The sequence below is a fragment of the Hibiscus syriacus genome, unplaced genomic scaffold, assembly GCF_006381635.1.
Source record: "Hibiscus syriacus cultivar Baekdansim isolate YM2019G1 unplaced genomic scaffold, ASM638163v2 tig00117005_pilon, whole genome shotgun sequence".
Lineage (NCBI taxonomy): Eukaryota > Viridiplantae > Streptophyta > Magnoliopsida > Malvales > Malvaceae > Hibiscus > Hibiscus syriacus.
In genome coordinates this window covers 2,560,545-2,581,633 of record NW_024063519.1, presented here as the reverse complement: position 1 = coordinate 2,581,633, position 21,089 = coordinate 2,560,545, and the positions used below count along the sequence as shown (strand labels likewise).

The window sequence follows — 21,089 nt, the reverse complement described above, 5'->3', positions numbered from 1 at the left end:
GTGAATGAGTTGTGAACAACGAGATACCCAACAAGTTATTATGGAGAGGCAACTTTATACTAGAGATCTGACTTTGGCCTTTTTGAGGGTAACAACTTCTCTGGGGAAGAAGAAGGGAGAGGGGAAGAAGAAGTAATTTCCATAAAAGGTCAACAACTTCTATTGAATTAGTGATTGGTCAACTGACTATGTAAGCAGTTAACGAATCATTTATGTAGTTTATCCTTCTAAAAATAAAAATAATAGGGTCATAAAATTAGTTCACGAATCTCGATGGTAATAACAATCAATTACGATATATCAAAATCATAAAGCGACGTGTTCCTCGTATATTCAATATATGAGCAAACTAGAATTTATTTCTTTGCATCAGTGATGGGATACACATACAAAGATATGCTTCTCTGATTGTTACAGCAATTTCCATTACACCTAATGTTTCAACCAATAACCCCAAAAAAAACTACAGAAAACAAAAAAGAAAAAAATAGAGGCTAAATCAAAATCCCAAACCTTTCAAAAATATAACAAATAATTTAACATTAAGAGCAGTGGTTCTCTCTACAGCATCTGTGGGAATTCATGGTCATGGAGATTTAGATCCATGTCAGTGCCATTACGCCAATAGGCCACACTCAATGCTTCAGAATTGTTTCAGCCTACCAGGTTTGAGGCTCCTAGGGGCAAAACTAAAGGTAGCAACATTGGAGCCCGAGGAAGCAAACTTTTATTCTTCCTCATGACGGACCAAGCTGCATGCAACAGCAAAAAAAAAAAAAATGAGGCTAAATCACTATGTAAAATTTAAATACCAATCGGATATGCAACTTTCAGCACACAGTCGGGATAACAAAGTTCCTTTCTTTTTGGCCTTTCGATAACAAAGATGGAATGAAGCTTAAACTTAATATAAAAAATGTACCCATTGTTTAAGGGTAATTTTCATGTAACTTAGGGTATGATATATAGTGAGAGTCTAGGATCAATAAGGAGATATAAACATGTGATAAGGGGAAAATGTATTGTTACCTGATCACTTGCTGCGCTTTAGTTTCAAGGCTGAATATTCAACTCCGATGACCAATATGAGGAGATGCTGAGCCTGAGTGCGTTGGAAGAGTCCTCTTTACAAATGGAAGCTGTAAGAGTATAGCAGCAGTTGGGCGAGCATCAGGATTGACTTGTAAGCATTGCAACATAAAATCGTGTGCATCTTTTGACAAAGAATCGGGAACTGCTGGAGGCTGACCTCTGCCAATTCTAAACAATGCTTGCATCTGTTTCAAGTTACACCAAATATGTCATTAAAAGAGAGAACAATTCCTTGAGAAAGGAGAGTATCAAAAACTAAATCGTTCTTGTGGAAGGAGGAAATTATATGAAACAAATGTTCATATCAGGAAATTTCCTGAATTTCTTTTTTTTCCTTCATTTAAATTTTATATAAACTTATTATAAGCATAACCAATGTTTTTATCGGGAAGAAGTGGTACATACACATTCCAAATAATGGTATGGAATCTGAGGAGTTAACATCTCCAACACAGTACAACCAAGGCTCCATATATCGGCAAGAAGTCCATACCCGTGACCCTTCTGATTGACAACCTGTAATTTAACAGTTGATAATCAGAATTCAAGAACACCAATCCTACTAGGAACTGGGGGAAAAATGTATGATTTAGAAAAGGGCCAGCAGTCTTTCAGAAAGGGAGAACTGCCATTATCAGCATTAGCTATCAGTCCATGAAAATTGCCAAATCAAATACTACTACTGCTAGGAAAGTGCTGGTGGCCTAAATGATAAACGGAGAAGTGTTCATTGTAAGCTAAACGTTAAGATCCAGGCAATGAATGAAGCATCAGAAAAGTTATGATGGATCAGTAAGAGTGATTTGCATCTTTTGTCCACTATACAGATATATCTGAAAAGAATGTATTTGATCATCCTTATATAGAACAGAAATATTTACTAAGAATGTATGCCATCATTTATTTGTTTGAATTGAATTAAAAATTTTGAAAGGAGGGGAAATGAAACTTTACCATTGTATTCATTTATAAGTTAACGATTTCTACAGGGACTAAACCTTAATTTTACCTCTTTTTAAGTGGGGGAAAGAGAAGGGTGGGGGTGCATTGCGCCACCCCTGCTCAAGCAGTATCTCTCATACAGAAGAAATTGATATTGTACGCACATCAAATAGCTATTACAGGTTATCACATCTGAAAGAGAAAAATAAGAGGCAAACCTCAGGGGCCATCCAGAAAGCTGTCCCTTTACATGATTTAACATCATTCAACTTGGTTACCTGAAAACAAGCACCAGCACCAATATCACCAATTACGCTGATTTGACCATCTTAAAAAGATGCTAAAACAAGAAAGATGACCAAGTCTTGGGATTGGATAAAAACCTTTGCCAACCCAAAATCTGCGAGCTTTACCGAGCCACTTGCATCCACCAAAATGTTTGCACACTTAACATCCCTGTATCACCAGACAAGTAAACGAGCCTTGAGAGCAGAATATTCAAAGTGTCTGGCGATTTAGGTAAAACATAGGAAAAGATAATTTTACTTTCAAGGTCATAACAGAGATAAAGAGGACACCCAATCTTAAGGGAAAATAAATAAAATATTAATTAAAATGCCTAGAAAAATTTCTATGATCAAATATCATCATTTTCTTGACTTTAAATGTCTTCCAAGAAGAAATAATATAAATGCATACAGATAATGATTCACTGCAACAGGTCCCAATAGAAATAAGGATTTTAAAAACTTCTATCAGTTAATTGAATAAATGTTTATATCATTTTTAATATTTGGTTAGAGAAAAAAAAATGTTTTTAAGTGGTGCATAAATAATTGAGCAGTAATATAAGGTCCCTTGACTTACCTGTGAACCACATTTCGGTCATGAAGATACTTCAATCCATGCAGAATCTGCCTTGTATATGCAGAGACCTGAGAATCTCTGAGATGATACGTCTGATATAGATTTAAAAGGGAGCCTTTGGTTACAAGCTCAAGAAAGATGTATAATTTGGAGTCATCCTGCAAAAAACCATAAAATCAAAAGAAACATTAGACAATTAAGAAGCAAAATTACAAGGTCTATTAGGCCAAGGTAAAAGTCCGAAATTAGTACCTTATGTGTGCCGTAATACTGAACTATGTTTTCATGTTCAAATGACTTAAAAGAGCAATCTCCTGAAAAAGGAAGGGAACAAAGAAATCATATCATATTTCAAGTTAATGAACATTTAAGCAATCAAAAGACAAAAATCTGACTTACATGTTCAAGTTGGATAATACTTTGCTTCCCCTGACTTCCTTGATCAAGCAATGAAACTTCCTTCATGGCAAAAAAGAATCCCTTGCTACAAGGAAATAAATTAAATAAATAATTATATTGCGTGACTAAACGGAAAATATCTCCTCTTAATAAATGCAAGACATAATCTACTGGACAAGTAGACAACAGATTAGTTGCTAATATGATCAAACATGCATTTCCTTACCATTCTGAAAGTATTTCTAACAGCGACACCTTCTGTCACTCTGAGAAGAAGCCAACAAATAGCTTTGAGGCCAGAGCCTTAGATATTTCAAAATCTCACCAATTAACCCCATATCTCAAAGATCCTAGTAAAATGTTTTTCCCTACATTTTTTGACTCTTGAGAAATAATGAATAGTCAAAAATTAAATTCATACCAAGTACAAGCTCATATGTTATGCATATTATTGATGGACATCATGGAGTCCTAGAGGTTGTGGGTTTGGGAAGGGTTAGGCATGTAATGTTCTCCACAGGTGTTAAGCAGATTATGGTTGGAAAGATTAAGAGTAGATTAGGAACTTTGACAAAACAACTAAAACCGCCATCTTGAAACTAGATATACAACAAGATATCTCCAATGAACAGTTCCTAACCACATAGGATCTGTAACACCCTAAAATACGGGTTAGTGACTAAATTGTAAAACTTCAGATTTTGGTGATTAAAGTAGAATAATTGGATAATTCAATGATTTATCTGGAAGGATTGTTAGTAATTATTAAAAGAATTAAAGGGCAAAATGATCATTTAACCATTAAATGATTAAATTGTATTAGGTTGAGGATATATACGGGGGAAAGGGATAAGAAGAATATCTCTTCTTCTCCTATTTGTTATTCTATACGAGAGAAAGCCACAACAAAGGTGAGTTTTCTATTTTCTTGGTTATTTGTTGTTTTAAAAGTTGGATTATGATCACTAGATGATAATTAAGCTTAAGGAAAGCTTAATTTGTTTTAAAACAAAAAGATGAAGAAGTTATAAGAGATTTAAGAAAACGAGTTTTTATATGAAATCATGGAAAAGAGTTGATAAGTTGAATTTGAAGTTAAATTTGACTTGTCATCATGCTAATTAAGGAATATGAAGTGTTAGAATGGTATTTAGAACATATTGAAATTTGAGTATGATTCTTGAATTACATATGAAGGATAGGATTTTGAAGTTATAGATGATTTTCATGGATATAAGTTGGTTTAAGCAATGGTAGTTGAGTTTAATGACATGATAGGGATTTAAAATAGAAGAATTAAGTGAAGAATTGATGATTTTCGGGGTTAAAATACAATTTATGGGTAGAGGGAACCGATACCCTATGAATGAGAATCGATTCTCCCTCTTGGACGAAAAATTCCAGAATGTCCAGGGGGTAAAAATGAAATTGGGTTCAATAATCTGACTTAAGTTGTTAACATCAAGTTTAAGGTTTAGACTTCTGATAATTGTTTTGAAATGTTATATTTATGTAGATATTGAGCCTAAACAAGTTCTGGAATAATCAAAGGATTAGAATTGATTCAAATCAAACAAGGCTAAGGTGAGTGCAATTTTAATTGTTCTTATATTATTGAACGAACATTGGCTTGCGATGAGCCAATGATGGAGTTACTACGGTAAGAAGTGACTCCTAAAATGTTTTTGATATGTGATTCTTATATGTACATGAATACATGATATGCATAAACATAAGAGCATGAAACATAAGATATATAATATGATATACATGATTATATGCATATGTGATATATGCTATGAGATATGACCAATGTGAAATGAAATAAGCTATGTGAATATATGAAATGACATATGAATATGCAATATGTGATATGATATGAAATATATGGTTACATATACATGTGGTATGTGACAGAAGAGAAAGAACAAGTGATGAGAAATATATTCATAATAAATGCCCATAGTATATGATACGAGAGTTATAGGTATAGTTGGCATGCCAAGAGTCGAGGGTATTGTAGTCATTCGGGACGTAGTCCTTCGGGACGTAGTGGTCCTACGGGACATATATAGCAGTCCTTCGGAACGAATACTGAACAAATGTTTGGTGTCCCATGAGGGAATTTATACGAGCTGTGGTGACAGCATTAGTGCATAACCTCAATGTACTCACATACCTCTATTCTCAATAATATACATGGGCAACAACAACAGCAATTGAAATATAAATTAAAGTGAAAGTGATGTAAAAAGGTAAGTTTCATGTGTGCATGACTTGATTATATATGTCATAGGAAATATATCCATGCATATTGAAATATCATGATCAAATGGTAAGAATGCATATTCATGAATCTACTGTTACATGTTTATTTATTGCCTCACTAAGTCTATGACTTAGCGTGTAAGTGATTTACACGTACGTACCAAGAAACGTGAAGAGCAAGAATAGAAGTGGCAAGGACAATATTATTACTAGAAGATCAGATCAGAAGTAATCGACAAAGTATGTATTTTTTTGTGTATAGAGTGTTGGCATGTAATAAGTCGTTAATTATGAGCACTCTGATCGAGTTTGTATTTTGTAGACTCTTTTATGTAAATTAAAGTATTTTGTTTTAAACCAAGTTTTAAATTCCCCGGGATTTTTTCTTTAAGTGTCAAGGTTTGAAAAGTCAATGTGACACCTCATACTCGTATTCGGGTTGGGTACGGGTTGGGGTGTTACAGGATCATTGGAAGCAATATACTGTCTGTAACAAGAGCAAGGAGTGCGTCAATTATGCAAAACTTCAATCAGCAAACGAAGTACAACTTAAAGGCAGATCAACCAAAAGGATAACATTCATATTGACGACATCTAGCAATGTTAAAACGTAACCCCAAAACAAGTAAAACGTTGCTCTCCAATGAACTAAGGGAAGGGGCAACATGAACTAGGCTGATGGGGAAGAAGTAGCAACGCCTTTCTCGGGATGCTTAACTAACACCAAGAACACCTCTTAACACTAGAAGCTTTCTAATCTTTAAAAGAGTGCCTCCCAGGACCCCAAGTGACAAAATTATGATTATTGCACTTGAGGCGGTTCCCTTCCTAGTTTTTACATATAAAAGATAAATTAACTTTATTTTTTTTAAAACTAATATAAGCATTTGAAGAACCTCGAAGTGAAGTATGAGGGCAATATTTCACCACTTACTCAGAAATCCCTTCGAAAACTGATCCAAATGATCCACGCCCCAGAAGCTCACCTTTCTCCCAATAAGTAATTGTTCTTTTAAACCTACCATTAGGGGAAATATTTGACGTAGACTCTGTAGTAGAACTTGATGAATCATCATCATTTGAAGTCGTACACAAACACGACTTAGAAACCACTGTAGTCTCTCAATTTTCATTAAATTCTCCTCATCCTTAGCATTTTCTTCATTGCCCTCACCCTCCTCTCCTTTATCTTCTTTATCGGAAGATGAATGTAACTGAACCGGATCCAGACACCCTTTATAATCTTCGGGGGTGAAATCCCTAAACAGATCCCAAGTTGAGCACGCATTATCGACTATCGGCAGCTTAATCCCCGGAGGCGGCTTTAAAACCGGTGACATATTCCCTTTAATTCCGTTACCCCCTCCGCCATCCGAAACATTCAAAGCCCAACATGCGTTTGATTTCAACTTAGTTGCAGTAGCAACATCCACCAAGTTTCTATCGGTACGTCAACACTCGTTTAACTTTAACTCGGGCGAGTCATCTATGGTTAAATCAGTAGCCAAAACCCTATCAGCTAATTCAGAGACTATTATTTGAGTGTCGTATTTTATCTTGTCTGTCTCTTCCTTAGGACTATCCAGCCGGTTCAATTTGGATAAAGGCAAAACATCTGACGACGACGATCGAATTTTACGGGCCTCCCAAGCGGCGGGTGGAATGGGAAAATCTCAGGCCCCAAAAGGCCCAAGGTCCGACAAATAAAATCGAACTCTCCATCGGTTCCTTGGATACGGAAGCTTTTTTATCTGACAAATTGAGCGATCGCGTGATTAGAGAAGAAGAGGGGGAGGAGGAGAGTCAAGAGACGAAGAAAAAGTCGCTGTATCATAGTCGATGTGCTTCGCTGCTTACGGCGGTCGAGTCTCGTCTTTCTTCGGCCGCCCTTGGAACTCATTGAGCTTCTATAACTAAAGAATCGAGGTAAATGAAGCATGTGGAGACAAATCCATCTAAAATCTCAACAATTGAGGTACTCTGGAGTTTCCAAAATATAAATTTAGAAGGAAAACAGAACTTTCTTTTCTTCGCAGCTTTCCTGGAGGGAAAAAGTGGGAGAGATTCGCAGCTTTCCTGGAGGGAAAAAGTGGGAGAGAAATATTGGAGCGAAAATGAGCCGACTCGAAGAGAGCGAGAGAGAGAGAAAAAAACAAAAGAGACAGAGCAGAGAGACTAGGTTAGGAACCGATCATGATACCGATTTATTAGTCTAATCAGTCGAATCGGTTCGATCGATCAGAAGAATTGAATGAAGTCATAATTATTTAAAAAATTAAATAAAAATACAAAAAATATTTAATAAAAATAATTTTTTATATCGTAATTCATATTCAAAATAAGTCATAACATATATAAGTTCAAAACCATAAAATCAAGTGAAAAAAAATGATTCAAATTAACTACGACATAATATTTAAGGTAAAACATATTAAATCAATCTCACGTGACTAAGAAACATAAAAGATCATCTCAACTAACTTCTATAAATAATAGAGGTAATTTGACATTTAAAATCATTGAGCCTTTTGGTAAGCATTAAGTGAACTATTCTTTCACTTCAATCAAGTTCGAATTTTAGGCTTCAATCGAGCTTTTAATTTTTTTTGAGTTCAAGCCTTTTCGAGTTCAAGTTTCAATATTATATTTCGAGTTCGAGTTAAACTTCATATTTTTTAGCTCGTGAGTTTGAATCAAGTTGAGCTTACTTTTAAATTTTTCAAGTTCGAGTCTAGCTCAACAATACTCGAGTTCGACTTGGCTCGTTTAACAAACGACGTCGTTTGGTTTAATTAAAAAAAAATTGGCAGTTTTTCCTGATTTTCAGCCGGTCCGATTTGAACGATTCAACGGTTCTGACCGGTTCACTAGTAACGGTTCAATCGATCTAGATTGAACCGGATTAGACAACGATTCTTGATTGAACCGTTTAAACCCCGATTCAATTTTCAAAACAATGCTAATAAACGTCGTCGCGAGTGAGGAAGAAAGATAAAGAGATTATACGCGCTGCCACGTGGTAAATATAAATTTTGTTTGACTTCTGATGGGACCCATTATTCCGACATTTGCACTTTAAATTTTTATTTCTAAACTAAATAATTTTGCAGCATATCTCTACTGCAGGAATACCTGTCTGCTTATAGTCCCTGGCCATGGCTGCACCTACCATTGCATCTTCTCATCCTCCTGTTGTTCATGGAACTAGAGCTGGGTATATGGGCTAAGGTTCGTGGGCTACCCGTTTAACTCGTGATCCATGCGAGTTTCAAATTTCAAAAATTGAAGATCATTTAAATTATAGGCTTTTTAGCCCGGACCGTTAAACCCGCGGGTTTAATGGGTATAATCGTAGGCTATCTGCGAAATCCACTAAAGTCTACTTAATTTAAAATTCATAAAATTTTAGAGAAAATAAACTAAAAGTCACTTGATATTCTAATAATATATCACATGACACGTAATATTTTGATTAAAAATAAGAAAGAAAAGTAAAAGAAAAAATTAAGAACATCTTTTTTTAACTTTTAAAGACTTTTACAAAATAAACATATTTTAACAAATTAATGACTTATATTTTATCAATTTTAGTATAACTATATCTTTTAAATTTACTCTTATACTATAAGTATTTTATTTTATATTTTCATATTATGTTTTAGTCTTTCTCTAAAGTATCCATAAAATATAATTATTAGGACCACTTGACAACTTTCTAGTTAGATTTATATAATGTTTAACTTTGTTGAATTTTTATGTTTGAATTTATGCTTTAAGACACTTTTGTGTCTTTATATTATAGCCTTGAATAATCGCGTTTTATAAAAGTATAATGTGGTTATTGTCATATTTGTTTTTCAATTTGGTGATATAAGTAATATTGTTTTTTTAATTTGAGTTTAAATAATTATATCATTATATATATATATATATTAATTAACGGTGTATTAAATTAAAATATTATTTTTATTACATTTAAAGTATTTAAAATTATTTTTATTTAACGGACCGCAAGTAAGCCCGTTTAGCCCGCGGGTTAAATGGACAGGCTGCGGATCTTAAAAATCAAAATATTTATGAATGCGGGCTTTTTAGTCCACTCCGTTTAAACTCACACCGTCAAAACTCGCGGGCTAAACGGGCCGTATACCCACCTCTACATGGAACCCACTTACGCCTTCTACCATGCTGTCCATAATGCAAACAGGAGTTCCATGGTTTAATCAATTGCGTTGATGGGAAATAAATGAATCCATCATTAATTGTTTATTCTTTTTAATTTGATTGAAGAATTGTAGCTGTTGGTTATATGGTCAGTGGCTGATATTAAAATCTTCCATCTCTAAGAGAAGAAGAAGAGACGTAATCGAGGACATAGTTTCATCCTTTATTTCAGTCTTAACCGATGTTAGAGATTGAATCATTATGACTACTCTTAAATTAGTAAACCTAAAATATATTATCAATTGAGAGTATATTTATTTTGGTATATTTCATGAATCTATCAAATATCATTTAGATATTATAACTTTCGATGTGTTAGATGTATGAAACTTTATTTTAGGAGATATTCTTTCAAAACTTCTATTGAAATAAATTTTAGAAAAATATTAATTTTACCAAATAGATTTTACAAGGGTACAACAACTTAAAAGAAAACTCATGTTGCTGATGAATTGAATTAAAAAATCCAAAATATTCACGGCATTTGAGTCGACAAGTCCTTTAATCCCTGTTTTGGTTTCATCAAAAAGCCTTTCACTTCCTTTGCTTTGTTTGTCATAATTTGAACATGGAATTTTGCTCCTGTAGAGAAGCGGGAAAATGGGAATTTTCCATATAAGGCTTTTATCGTATTATTAATTTTTTATTTAAAGTTATTGCTACAATGTTAAAGGGATGACACCGATAGTACCATGCAACTTCAATTTTTCGGTGGTGCGTCTTCGACTTTTCCAAACAATAACCATAAAAATGCATAAAAAATTTAGTCGGTGATAAAGAAGACGTACTATAGTTCATGCATTTTTCCCGAAAAAATTAAAGTCGTATAATGTTCTCGACATCCTCTTTTTGACACTGTAACAATGACTCTATATCAAAAAAATAATATTATGGGTCTTTTATACAAAAAAAATCTTTTTTTCCCATTGCTCTACATGAGCAAATTTATTAATTTTAAACCTTCTTTAGAAATCACATTATTCTTTTTTATTAAATGTGAACGTACAATAATTTAAAAAAATTATGAATTTTATATTTTTAAAAATAAATTAAATATTTTATATTTTTAAAATTATAATAATATAATTTTAAAAATATCTTTATATTTTTTTAAAAAATTATAAATTTTTTAAAAAGTTATTATTCAAAATATTAATTAATTATAATTAAAAGATTAAATTATATATTATTTATTAAGTTAATATGTTTCAATATTTCAATTAATTAAATAATAATATAGGGTCTATTTTATAATAAAATTGAAAGTTTAATATTTATTTGATATTTTTTACAAGTTTAATATAAAAGGGTTTTTTTTTCAATTATAGTATGATTATAAAATAATATTTTTTTAAAAAGTTCTCAGTCATTTAACAATAAACATTCGTAGACTCAAGATTTTTTTTGACATAAGTAACTAATTTTATTCAATATAAGAAATATCTCAAATTATAATAAAATTTTACAATCACATTCGTAAATTAAACACATAATTCATAAGGACCATACAAGGAAAGATTAAATAAAACCAAGAAACTCGATCAAAGATAGATACAAATAAATCTGATTGCATCGGCAAACGAACCACAAAAGAGGATCAATCTATTGAAATGCCGCTGAAAAACTGTAAATCAGACTCAAGCGACGTAATAAGCTATCTACGAACGCAAATCGGATATCCAAATCTAATATGAGGGTCAAAAGCAAGAAATATCAACAATATATCAGATAAACACCATCTTGATCTGTCGTATTGATATCAAATCAACACTTAAAAAAATATAAATGAAAAAACGGTTAAAAAATCAAAAAATATGCCAAAAATCATTATAAAATGTATCATAAAGGCATCTGAAAACGTGTAACACATGTAGACTTATTAAAAATAAAAAAAACAAAAAAATAAAGATATCATATAGAGAATAAAAAAAATAATATTAATAATCGATAAATAACATTAAAATTGATATAACCGTCGATCAATAAAAATAAAAAGAAAAGAGATAAACAACACACTAATAAAAAAAATTAATTTTTTTTCTAAACTACTTTTATTATTCAAACTTTTTAACTATCCGAATATAGTAAAAGAAATAATTATAATCAATAGTATTAAAATGAGATATTAATATATTGGGTCTTTTTTTATCAGAACAACCGAAAACAAACAGAGAAAATTTACGCTACCATCTATGAAACAAACTGAAGAAACAAAACCCTAATTTTTTTGGGCCATTCCATAAAAGAAAAAAAATCTGGCATTTTTGCTAATCCATTGTCAATTTCTTCGCTCGCTCGCTTGCTTCACTTTCAGTCCTACTGAAACTCTCTCATTTTATTTCTCATTATTTTACATATCTTCCCGGAAAAATTAACGCATTATCTGGATTGGGGTGACGGTTCTTTAAAAAACGGTTACTTAAATTAGGCAATCGCCAGAATCGTAGCAGGGCTAGTGTTGGCAGTTAGGACTCTCCCTTTTCTTTAATCAGCCATCTTATCATTTTGTCTAGAGAACTTGGGGAAATTTTCTTCCGTGTCCTTTTGGAAACCTATAATTGAAATTTAATCTAGGGTTCTTAATCTTACTCAAAGTTAACTGTTATTTAACTGGTTTATGAGTGTTTAATTATTTTTTTCTTTTCTTTTTTTGTCGCCTATTGGGAAATATGAGGGTCATTTGAGACCGGAAAAACAGCAATCTTCGAGTCCATCTTTTATTCAAAGATGGTGGATCTAAGAAGAGATTTGATTAAAATACAACCTCATTATTTCCATTGCTTTTGTTTTCGTTGCAATGGATTCACACTTGTGTTAAGATTCTGTTCCCTTTGATCAAACAATTCCTGCTTCTCAATTTGCTGAATAACCCATTAAAGCCTTGGTTTAGTTAAGTGACTGGGGGCAGGGTCAAGAGTTCATTTGTCTATGAATAAAAACTAATTTGGTGGTTAAAGTTCGGCGAAGGTTGAAGAAGGGTTGCCCCCCAGTCGGTCATGTTCAGTGTCCATTATGAAAAAAAGTGAACCAGAATTAGTTCCAGAATGGTTGAGAAGTGCTGGCACTGTTAGTGGGGGTGGCAATTCAGCCCACCTATTTGCTTCCTCTTCTTCTCATTTAGGTACCCTTGTAAACACATTGCGTTAATCCTTCCATTTATACTTTACTACAATGATACTTTTGAACATGTATCTTCTATATACTGTTTATTTCCATTTTTATGCCCTGCATAGTATTAAATTAACGCAGTGTGGCGGCCGCATCTTAACCTTTTTCAAGGTCACCGATACAGCATCCGCAATATAAAATCATTGCTATTTTTAAGAAGTAAATCATGTCGACGTTATGACACGTTGACTGCAACAACAATTTAGTAATATGATGCCCTGTCTCTTTTTCATTGCATTGATACTGAGTAGTTGTCACTGTATTAACTTTTGTATTTGTTTTTGGAAACATATAATGACTGCATTCTTGTTGTTATGTTAGATGTTTCTTCACCTTTGCATCATGGGAGAAGTAGAAACTATAGGAGTATTAGTGATTTTGATTCCCCTTGTTTAGCATTTTTAGATCAGGCATCTTCGTTGAATTCAGGGAGGAGTTCTAGTAATGGTTCTTCAAGGCATGCTTATGGTAGCTTTAGTAGGAGTCATTGAGATAAGGGTCGAGAAAGGGAAAAGGAGAGGCTAAGCTTTGGTGATCGTTGGGACTTCAATTCTTCAGACCCTTTAGAAAGTATTTTTACCAGTAGGGTTGAGAAATTAGGAGGTTTTTCGACATCTAGGGTGGAAATAAATACATTTCGGCGGTCTAATTCTATGGTCTCTAGGAAACACGCCGAGCCTTTACCTCAAAGGACTGCAGTGGACTCAAGAGACAGTAGCAATAGTAGCAATAACAATGACCATGGTCTGGTTTCTGGGGATGCTATTGGGAGTAGCATCCACAAGGCTGCCCTTCAGAAAGATTTTCTGTCACTTGGAACTGAAGAGAGGCAGTCGGTGCCTGAGGCAGCTAGAGTTCCATCTCCTGGTTTGAGCTCAGTTTCTCAGTGTTTATCTGTTGGCAATTCAACTTTGATTGACGGGGAAGGATGGACCTCAGCTCTGGCAGAATCACCTAGTGTGGTTGGAAGTAGTAGCACAGGTTCCTTGTCTGCCCCCCTAACTGTTTCCACCTCAGTTTCTGGGGCTCCAAGTGTCACATCTGGTCTTAATATGGCAGTGGCTCTAGTTCAAGCTCCTTCACGAGCATGTACTGCTCCCCAGGTAACTGGCTCAGACAGTTCTTATGGCATGTATAAGTTAAAACTTATATCTGTGATTAACTAGACTATTGTATTTGGTACAGCTATCCATCAATACTCAAAGGCGTAAGGAGCTGGCCATTAAGCAATCAAGGCAACTAATACCAGTGACACCTTCAATGCCTAAGGGTTCGGTAAGCTTGCCTTCGATTTCAGAAAAATATAGTTTGCTTGCCCTATTTGATTTGTAGTTTTACTCCTATTAAACAATATTGGTTCCCTTCCCTATTCCTTCTGCCTTTTACATAATTTATATCAATTAGACATTGTATACCGCATATTTCTTTATATCTAATACCTGTCTATCTGCATTTAGGTTTTATATGTTACGTGAAAGCTATATGTTGATTCTTCTGTGCTGGACTATATCCAGTATCACCAAAATTTTGATCAAACAAAAAAGATGTTTGTTCTTTTTGTTGATCATATTAATTCACATTTACAATGGCTTGGTTAAAATAATATACTATTTTTTGTTTGGGATGCTTTATGATGACCATTTTTTGTTGTTTCTTATTTGCAATCGCTTATGCCTTGTTTCTTTCGGATTTTTATCCTTTAAATACACGATTTTGTTATTGTTTCCTAGTTTTTATTTCTCTTGGAACTTGAATGCTAGTCTTCCTCTATGAGTTCGATACACCAATAGAAACATTAAATTTATGAGAACCTGAATTTATGTTCTACATTTAATGTCATTCTGCAGCCATAGAAGACCTGAATGTGTCAAGCTAGATTTTTTTTGGTCTTTAGATTTTAGCTGCTTTTAAACCTGAATATTAACTTACGTTTGATAGTTCTGTTTATACATTCTTGTAACCCTTATCATCAGCAATCCCTCATGTTTGCACTTAAATCATTGGAATTATTTATGCCATTGACTGCTGTTAGTTGCACCCAAACATGTCTGTAGATCTGTAGTTTTCTTATCAAACTGAATATTAATTCAAACCTTCTTCCAAATCCTTCACTACTTTGTGACTTGAAAGACATTTTACTCTAAATTGTAGCCTGCAAAGTTGTCTTGATCCCCTGTCCTCCTACATCAGAATCACATAATCTCATTTATTGCAACCTGCTGCTCTTTTTCCCTATCGGTTATTGTTCTTTCCACTGGTTAAAACAAACCAAAATTCAATGGACTATATAATGTTGATGAGAATATTGGAAAAAATGGCACTTCCTTTTCATGTCCATCATACCCCCTTCTCCCTTGCTTGTTCCTTCCTTCCCTCCCCTTTGCATTTTTTTATTCTCGGCCATTCATCTCTTATGTTTTTTTTGTAGTTTTCAACTTACCACTTTTTTCTTTGAAGTGTACAGTATACTATCCAGATATATTATTGTTTTATCTGATTCAGATTATTAGTTGATTTGACAGAAGTTCCATAATTCTCTGAATGTTCTTAAAACAACAGTTGCATGAGAATATGTTGCCAGATATATGATGCTGCCTTAAGTTGCAGCAAATTTTTATTTAGAGTTGATATGGATTTACATTATTTGTGTTTCAAGAGTACGCTGAGATTGTTGGTCTTGATCATTTTCTCCAATCACAATGGAAGAAAAAGAATTAGATTTTGAAGAGAACATAATTAAGTCTGATACAATTTGTTTAATTAGTATCATCAATTAAATACGGTCAATTCTCTATAACTCTTTTCAGTGTAACTTTCCAAGGAGCCTAGTCACTATTAGAATTTAAAGAGAAAAAAAAAGGTATGCTTGACTACCTATTCATCCATCACCTATGCAACCCGTGTCTTTTCCAAAACTGGTTTTCTTTATGCTGGATTTTGGTTGGAAGTCCATAAGGATTTCTCTTTATCATCTGATTTTTCTGATATAGACTTGTGCTGATTTTGTATATTTTCACTGAAATTTTAAATGTTAAGATTAACTGAAGTAAGCTAGTATGCTGTCAGCTCATGAAGTGTTCTTGAAGTGCTCTATTTTTTTTTCATTACCTAGCCACTGCATGGATAAAATAACATCTTATTAATAGTTAAAAATTCCAGGTAATAGACATTTAAAAGTGTAAGGTAATAATTACCTAATTTCTGATCAGGTTCTCAATTCAGTGGATAAATCAAAAGCCAAACCAGCATTGAGAACAAGTGAGGTGAATATTGCTTTGAAGAGTGGGCTGCAGCATCCTTCTTTTATTCATAATGGTAATCAATCTCATAGTGGACACGTCAAGTCTGATATGCCAAAGGCATCTGGTAAGCTTTTGGTTCTCAAACCAGGATGGGAGAATGGGGTCTCATCATCTGCTCAAAAAGATACTGCCAGCCCAGCAACAATTGCAAACAGCAGAGTTATTACTAGCCAACATGTCATTGCTCATGTTTCATTGGATTCTGCCAGAAACTCAAACAACTCGAAACTTTCTACTGGGGAGCTCAAGGCAGCTGCCTTGAATCCAATAGCTGGGTTCACTGTGGAAAAGAGGCCTTCTTTGGCTCAAACCAAGAGCCGAAATGATTTTTTTAATCTCCTGAAGAAGAAGACCTCGTCAAACACTTCTGCTGGTCTCTCAGTTTCAGACCCTCATATTTCATCTTCTCCCACCGAGAAATCTGAAGTTACAAAGGAAGTAGTTGGTGCTTCTGTGACAGCTCATGCTAATGAGCATGCTATTACATCAACTAGCAATGGTGATGTCTGTCAAGAGCCTCCAAGATTTTCTAATGATGACGAAAAGGATTTTATGGTTTATCCAGATGAAGAAGAGGCTGCTTTCCTTCGATCTCTTGGCTGGGAAGAAAATTCTGCCGAGGATGAAGGTCTTACAGAGGAGGAGATCAATGCTTTTTACCAGGAGGTATTATACATCTTTCTTCATTTTTGTTGTACCTTCCCTTGTATAACGATTTTATTCGATAATTTTTTAAATGGAAGTTACTCTGATTTGTTTCCTAGTATTAATGTTCCTAGTGAACCTTGAAGCATATATACCAAAAAAAAATATTTGGTGCTCGTAATGATCTATCTATTGGATGGCAAACATAACGCAATATGTTTTTCTTTCTAGCCACTGGATAGTTTATGATGGTTTGTTATTTGTAATGCTTTTTATCTGCAATATGATTCAATGGCTAGTCAGTATCTTTCTCGTCATTTTAAGGCAGGGGATGTTACAAAGATATAAAATCATAAGTTATGAAATTTTTCCTGTCATTTGCTTATTTTGTCTATTAATTTTGTTTTTGCAGTACATGAAACTGAGGCCGTCTATGAAACTGTGCAATGGCACGCTGCCAAAGCTGGCTGAATGTTTTGCAACCAAGTCGAACGGAGTTTTTTCTGAATCAATCTCATCTGACTCCAGATCTGAAGCTTGATTTCTTCTGTCCTTGCATATTGAAATTCAAGGAAGTTTCAAAATATTAATGGCAGATGATTAGGGTTCTCCTCCCCCCTTTTTATCTCTCATATTTTCTCTCTTTTGATGCTTTATGTTGGAAAGAAAGTTGATACGTTTGGCATGGAAGGGGTAGGGTTCTGTTAATTCTTTCCAAGATTTGTTTAGTAGGATATTTCGTCCTTTCCTTTCTTTCAAGAGGGTTCGATTTCGCAGGAAATAGCTTGTTGGTGCTCATGGTCAATTTTACGGAAAGAAAAAAAATCAAATCAATGGTTCCATTTTTAGTGTGGTTCATCTTGCACGTCCATTTTCCATGATTATCTTTTCGTTTTCATTTAGCAGATGTTCGAGTTATATATCAGTGTGTTTTTGGCAACTAGTTCCTAGTATATGGCGAGTGAAGCATTGGCTGCATTGATCTTCTCAACAGACATAATAAGCATCGACCGTTGCTTCGGGTAGGCTTATGGTATTTCAGTTTTCCGTTCAAGACATGTTTGTTTAGACCCCAAATCACCTTCAGTCTGCACAACAGAAATGTGGCAATAGCAAACTTGGATTTATTTCTTTTATTTAGATTTGGAAAATCTGAATTTGAAATTAATCATAAACAATCAAGTTTAAAGTTGAGCAAGTGAATCACAATAACTTTGTAATAACAAGTTTGCACGTTTGGAGTTTTAAAAATGAAACTTAAGTAATAGTTAAGTTTCAAACTTTAAATTTAAAAATCGAGTTCAAATAAGAAATGATTCCTCTTTCAACGTGAACTTGGTTTGTAGATTGATTTGTTTACATATCTAATCATTCCGAAGTTATAATAATCCAATTTCACAGTGATTAATTGTAAGTTTGAAAATTTTCTGGCATGCATATATATACAAAGCACAAGCAATTTTGCACTCATAAGCCAACAACAAAAAATTAATATAATTGATGGGTTCTCTCATATCAATAATGATCCATCTTGCAAGATTTGCACTGCTCCTGTCGAATCCGTGATCCATGTGCTTCCTCATGCTCGCTCCCTTTGGAATAACGTGGTTCCTCATCATCACGCGACTACTTTTTTCTCGATTAATGTTGAGCAGTGGCTAATCCAAAATGTAGCAGACACCAACATTGTTCCAGGCTTCGGTGTTCCTTGGGGTATCCTTTTCTCCTCTCTTGCTTGGCAAATTTGGGAGCAACGGAACGATATCGTCTTCAAGGACTATTGGCGTCCCCACCATTTGATCCTAAAAGTATTGCATGGGCTACTTTTTTCTATGGCGGCCTATCGAGCCCAACTCCGAGGTGTGATCGACAGGAAACCTTGGTTCAATGGCAAAAACCCCCAGCAGGCTGGTTCTTCCTAAATGTTGACGGTTCCGTTCCCAGCGCCACTCAGATTGGTTCGGTTGGTGGAGTCATTCGAGACTGTGAAGGTAACTGGATTCGTTGGATTTCATAAATCGGTTGGGATTACAACCCCCCTCCAAGCTGAATTATGGGCGATCTTCCTTGGCTTGGAATTCGTTTGGAACTATGGTTTTGAGCTGCTCTTGATTCAATCGGATTGTCTTGAGGCTATAAATCTTGTAAATGATTCTACTTGCTCGACGAGCCCTCATGCGATGGTGCAATTCATCACATTAACTTCACCTTAATTGGCATCCTCTAATCAATTTTTTGCTTCCCTTAATGCTTAATTAACGATCAGATAATCAATCCAAAACTAAACATTTCAATCTCTCTTTCATGCTAACACAACATGCTGCAACAAATTAAAAATAAATAAAATACCTTTTGAGAAGTGGAATTATGAGCGTTGATGCTGTTATAAATCGGAGGCTTTGGTTTAAGCAATGGGACGTGAACCAGAACCAACGGAACCCTTAAATCACGACAAGAAAGAGTCGCGAAAGTTTTTGAGAGAAAAATAAAATTACAGAGAATAATGAAGGAGAAAACGAAAAGCACAGCGAGAACCGGACGAAATAGGAAAAATTGAGATAATTCCAATAAGACGGAAAATTCAAGTTAGTCGATGATGAAGACGACTCCATGGACGACGACAAAAGGTTGAGAATAAGCATTGAATTCGAATACACGAACCCTCTTTAATTTTGATTAGAGAAAATAACCTCAGTGACCGAAAATTCCTTATAATATACGATTTTAATCAACTTTTTTACGATTTGTCAAAATGACCAACAAAATCGCAATGCGATCTCTAAATCGCAACGCGATCTCCATTATCGCAATTCAGTTTCCAAATTCGCAACTCGATTTTGACCATCGCATTGTGATTTTCGAAATCCGCGTTGCGATTTTAGATAATCGCAATGCGAATATGTAAATCACAATGCGAATATGTAAATCGCAACGCGATAACACGTGATCGCAATGTGATTCTGACTATCGCAACGCGATAATACGTGATCGCAACGTGATTCTGACTATCGCAACGATATTCTGACTATCGCAACGCGATAATACGTGATCGCAACGCGATTCTGACTATCGCAACGCGATTCTGACTAACGCATCACTGAATTTCAAATTCGCAACAGGTTTTAGTTTCGCAACACAAATGAGTATATAACTACTACGCAACAGCATCAACTCATAACCTAAATCCCTAAATCGCAACTCATTCCATCTCCATCTATCACTCTCTCCGGCGACATCCGTTCCTATATCCAACGACATCCTTCCCCATCCGGCAACAGGTTTTAGTTTCGCAGCTCGTTTGTTTAGTAAATTAATTTACAATAATGAAATCATCTAATGTTGATCATGTTTGGATAGATTTGTGTTTTGGAGGGTCATGGGAGAATGTTCATGGTGTTTTACAATATATGCCTTTACCCATGAATCTTCAACTAAAACTGTCATTAAAAAAGTTAACTTATGAAACTCTAATGTTACGTGTTGCAAATAAATTGAATTTAGAGCCCTTAAGTGGATTTAGGCTATCTTATCAGAGAAAAGGTAAAGTTTATTTGTTAACCGACAATGAAGATGTTGAACGATTCATTGCTTACATTAGTGTTTCGCAAGATGATGTTACATTGTATGTTGTTGAACCTAGAAGTAGTGAAGTTGAGTCAGTAGCGGGTAGTAATCAACTAAGTTTTTCAACCCCAGTTTATGGTGCTTAAAATTTAATGGTTCTACCACAATTTCATCACCAAGCAAATTTTGTTTCACCACATTTCCAATACCAAACACAATCTCAAAACCCACAACCTTTCCCTAATCCAAATCCCAATCAACTTTCAGCACCAAATTTTGATTTTCGTATTAACCAGTTAGACGATGATGAGCCAACAGAAAAAATTGTGAGTACTAGTCGGTATTCAAAATTTGATCTTGGTCAATACCCGGACTTTGATCTTGGTCAATACTCGGATTTTGATGATGTTTCAGAAGAACAAACAGACCCTGCGTGTAATGATTTTGATATTGGTCAATACCTGAATTTTGATGATGAAACAGCCACTGCCGAGGAAGATGTTGTTGATGATAATGAGGAGAAGTTACGACTATGAATGAACATATTGAACATCCATTCTGTAATTCATATAACCCTAAAGAAGAAAAAGAAGAAGAAGAAATCCCCGAAGAAAATGC

At 34.4% G+C, this 21,089-nt stretch overlaps 1 protein-coding gene and 1 pseudogene across 1 annotated transcript; one reads left to right on the top strand and one right to left on the bottom strand.

Annotated features, from left to right (window-relative positions):
- Positions 1 to 1,031: 1,031 nt before the first annotated feature.
- On the bottom strand, positions 1,032 to 7,626 carry LOC120194925 (annotated as a pseudogene).
- Positions 7,627 to 13,463: 5,837 nt separating this feature from the next.
- Positions 13,464 to 17,745, top strand: LOC120194981 (serine-rich adhesin for platelets-like). Its single transcript, XM_039197132.1, has 4 exons — positions 13,464 to 14,063; positions 14,146 to 14,235; positions 16,170 to 16,928; positions 17,320 to 17,745. The coding sequence occupies exons 1-4, from the start codon at positions 13,614 to 13,616 to the stop codon at positions 17,446 to 17,448; spliced, it is 1,428 nt and encodes a 475-aa protein (XP_039053063.1). The 5' UTR covers positions 13,464 to 13,613; the 3' UTR covers positions 17,449 to 17,745.
- Positions 17,746 to 21,089: the final 3,344 nt, after the last annotated feature.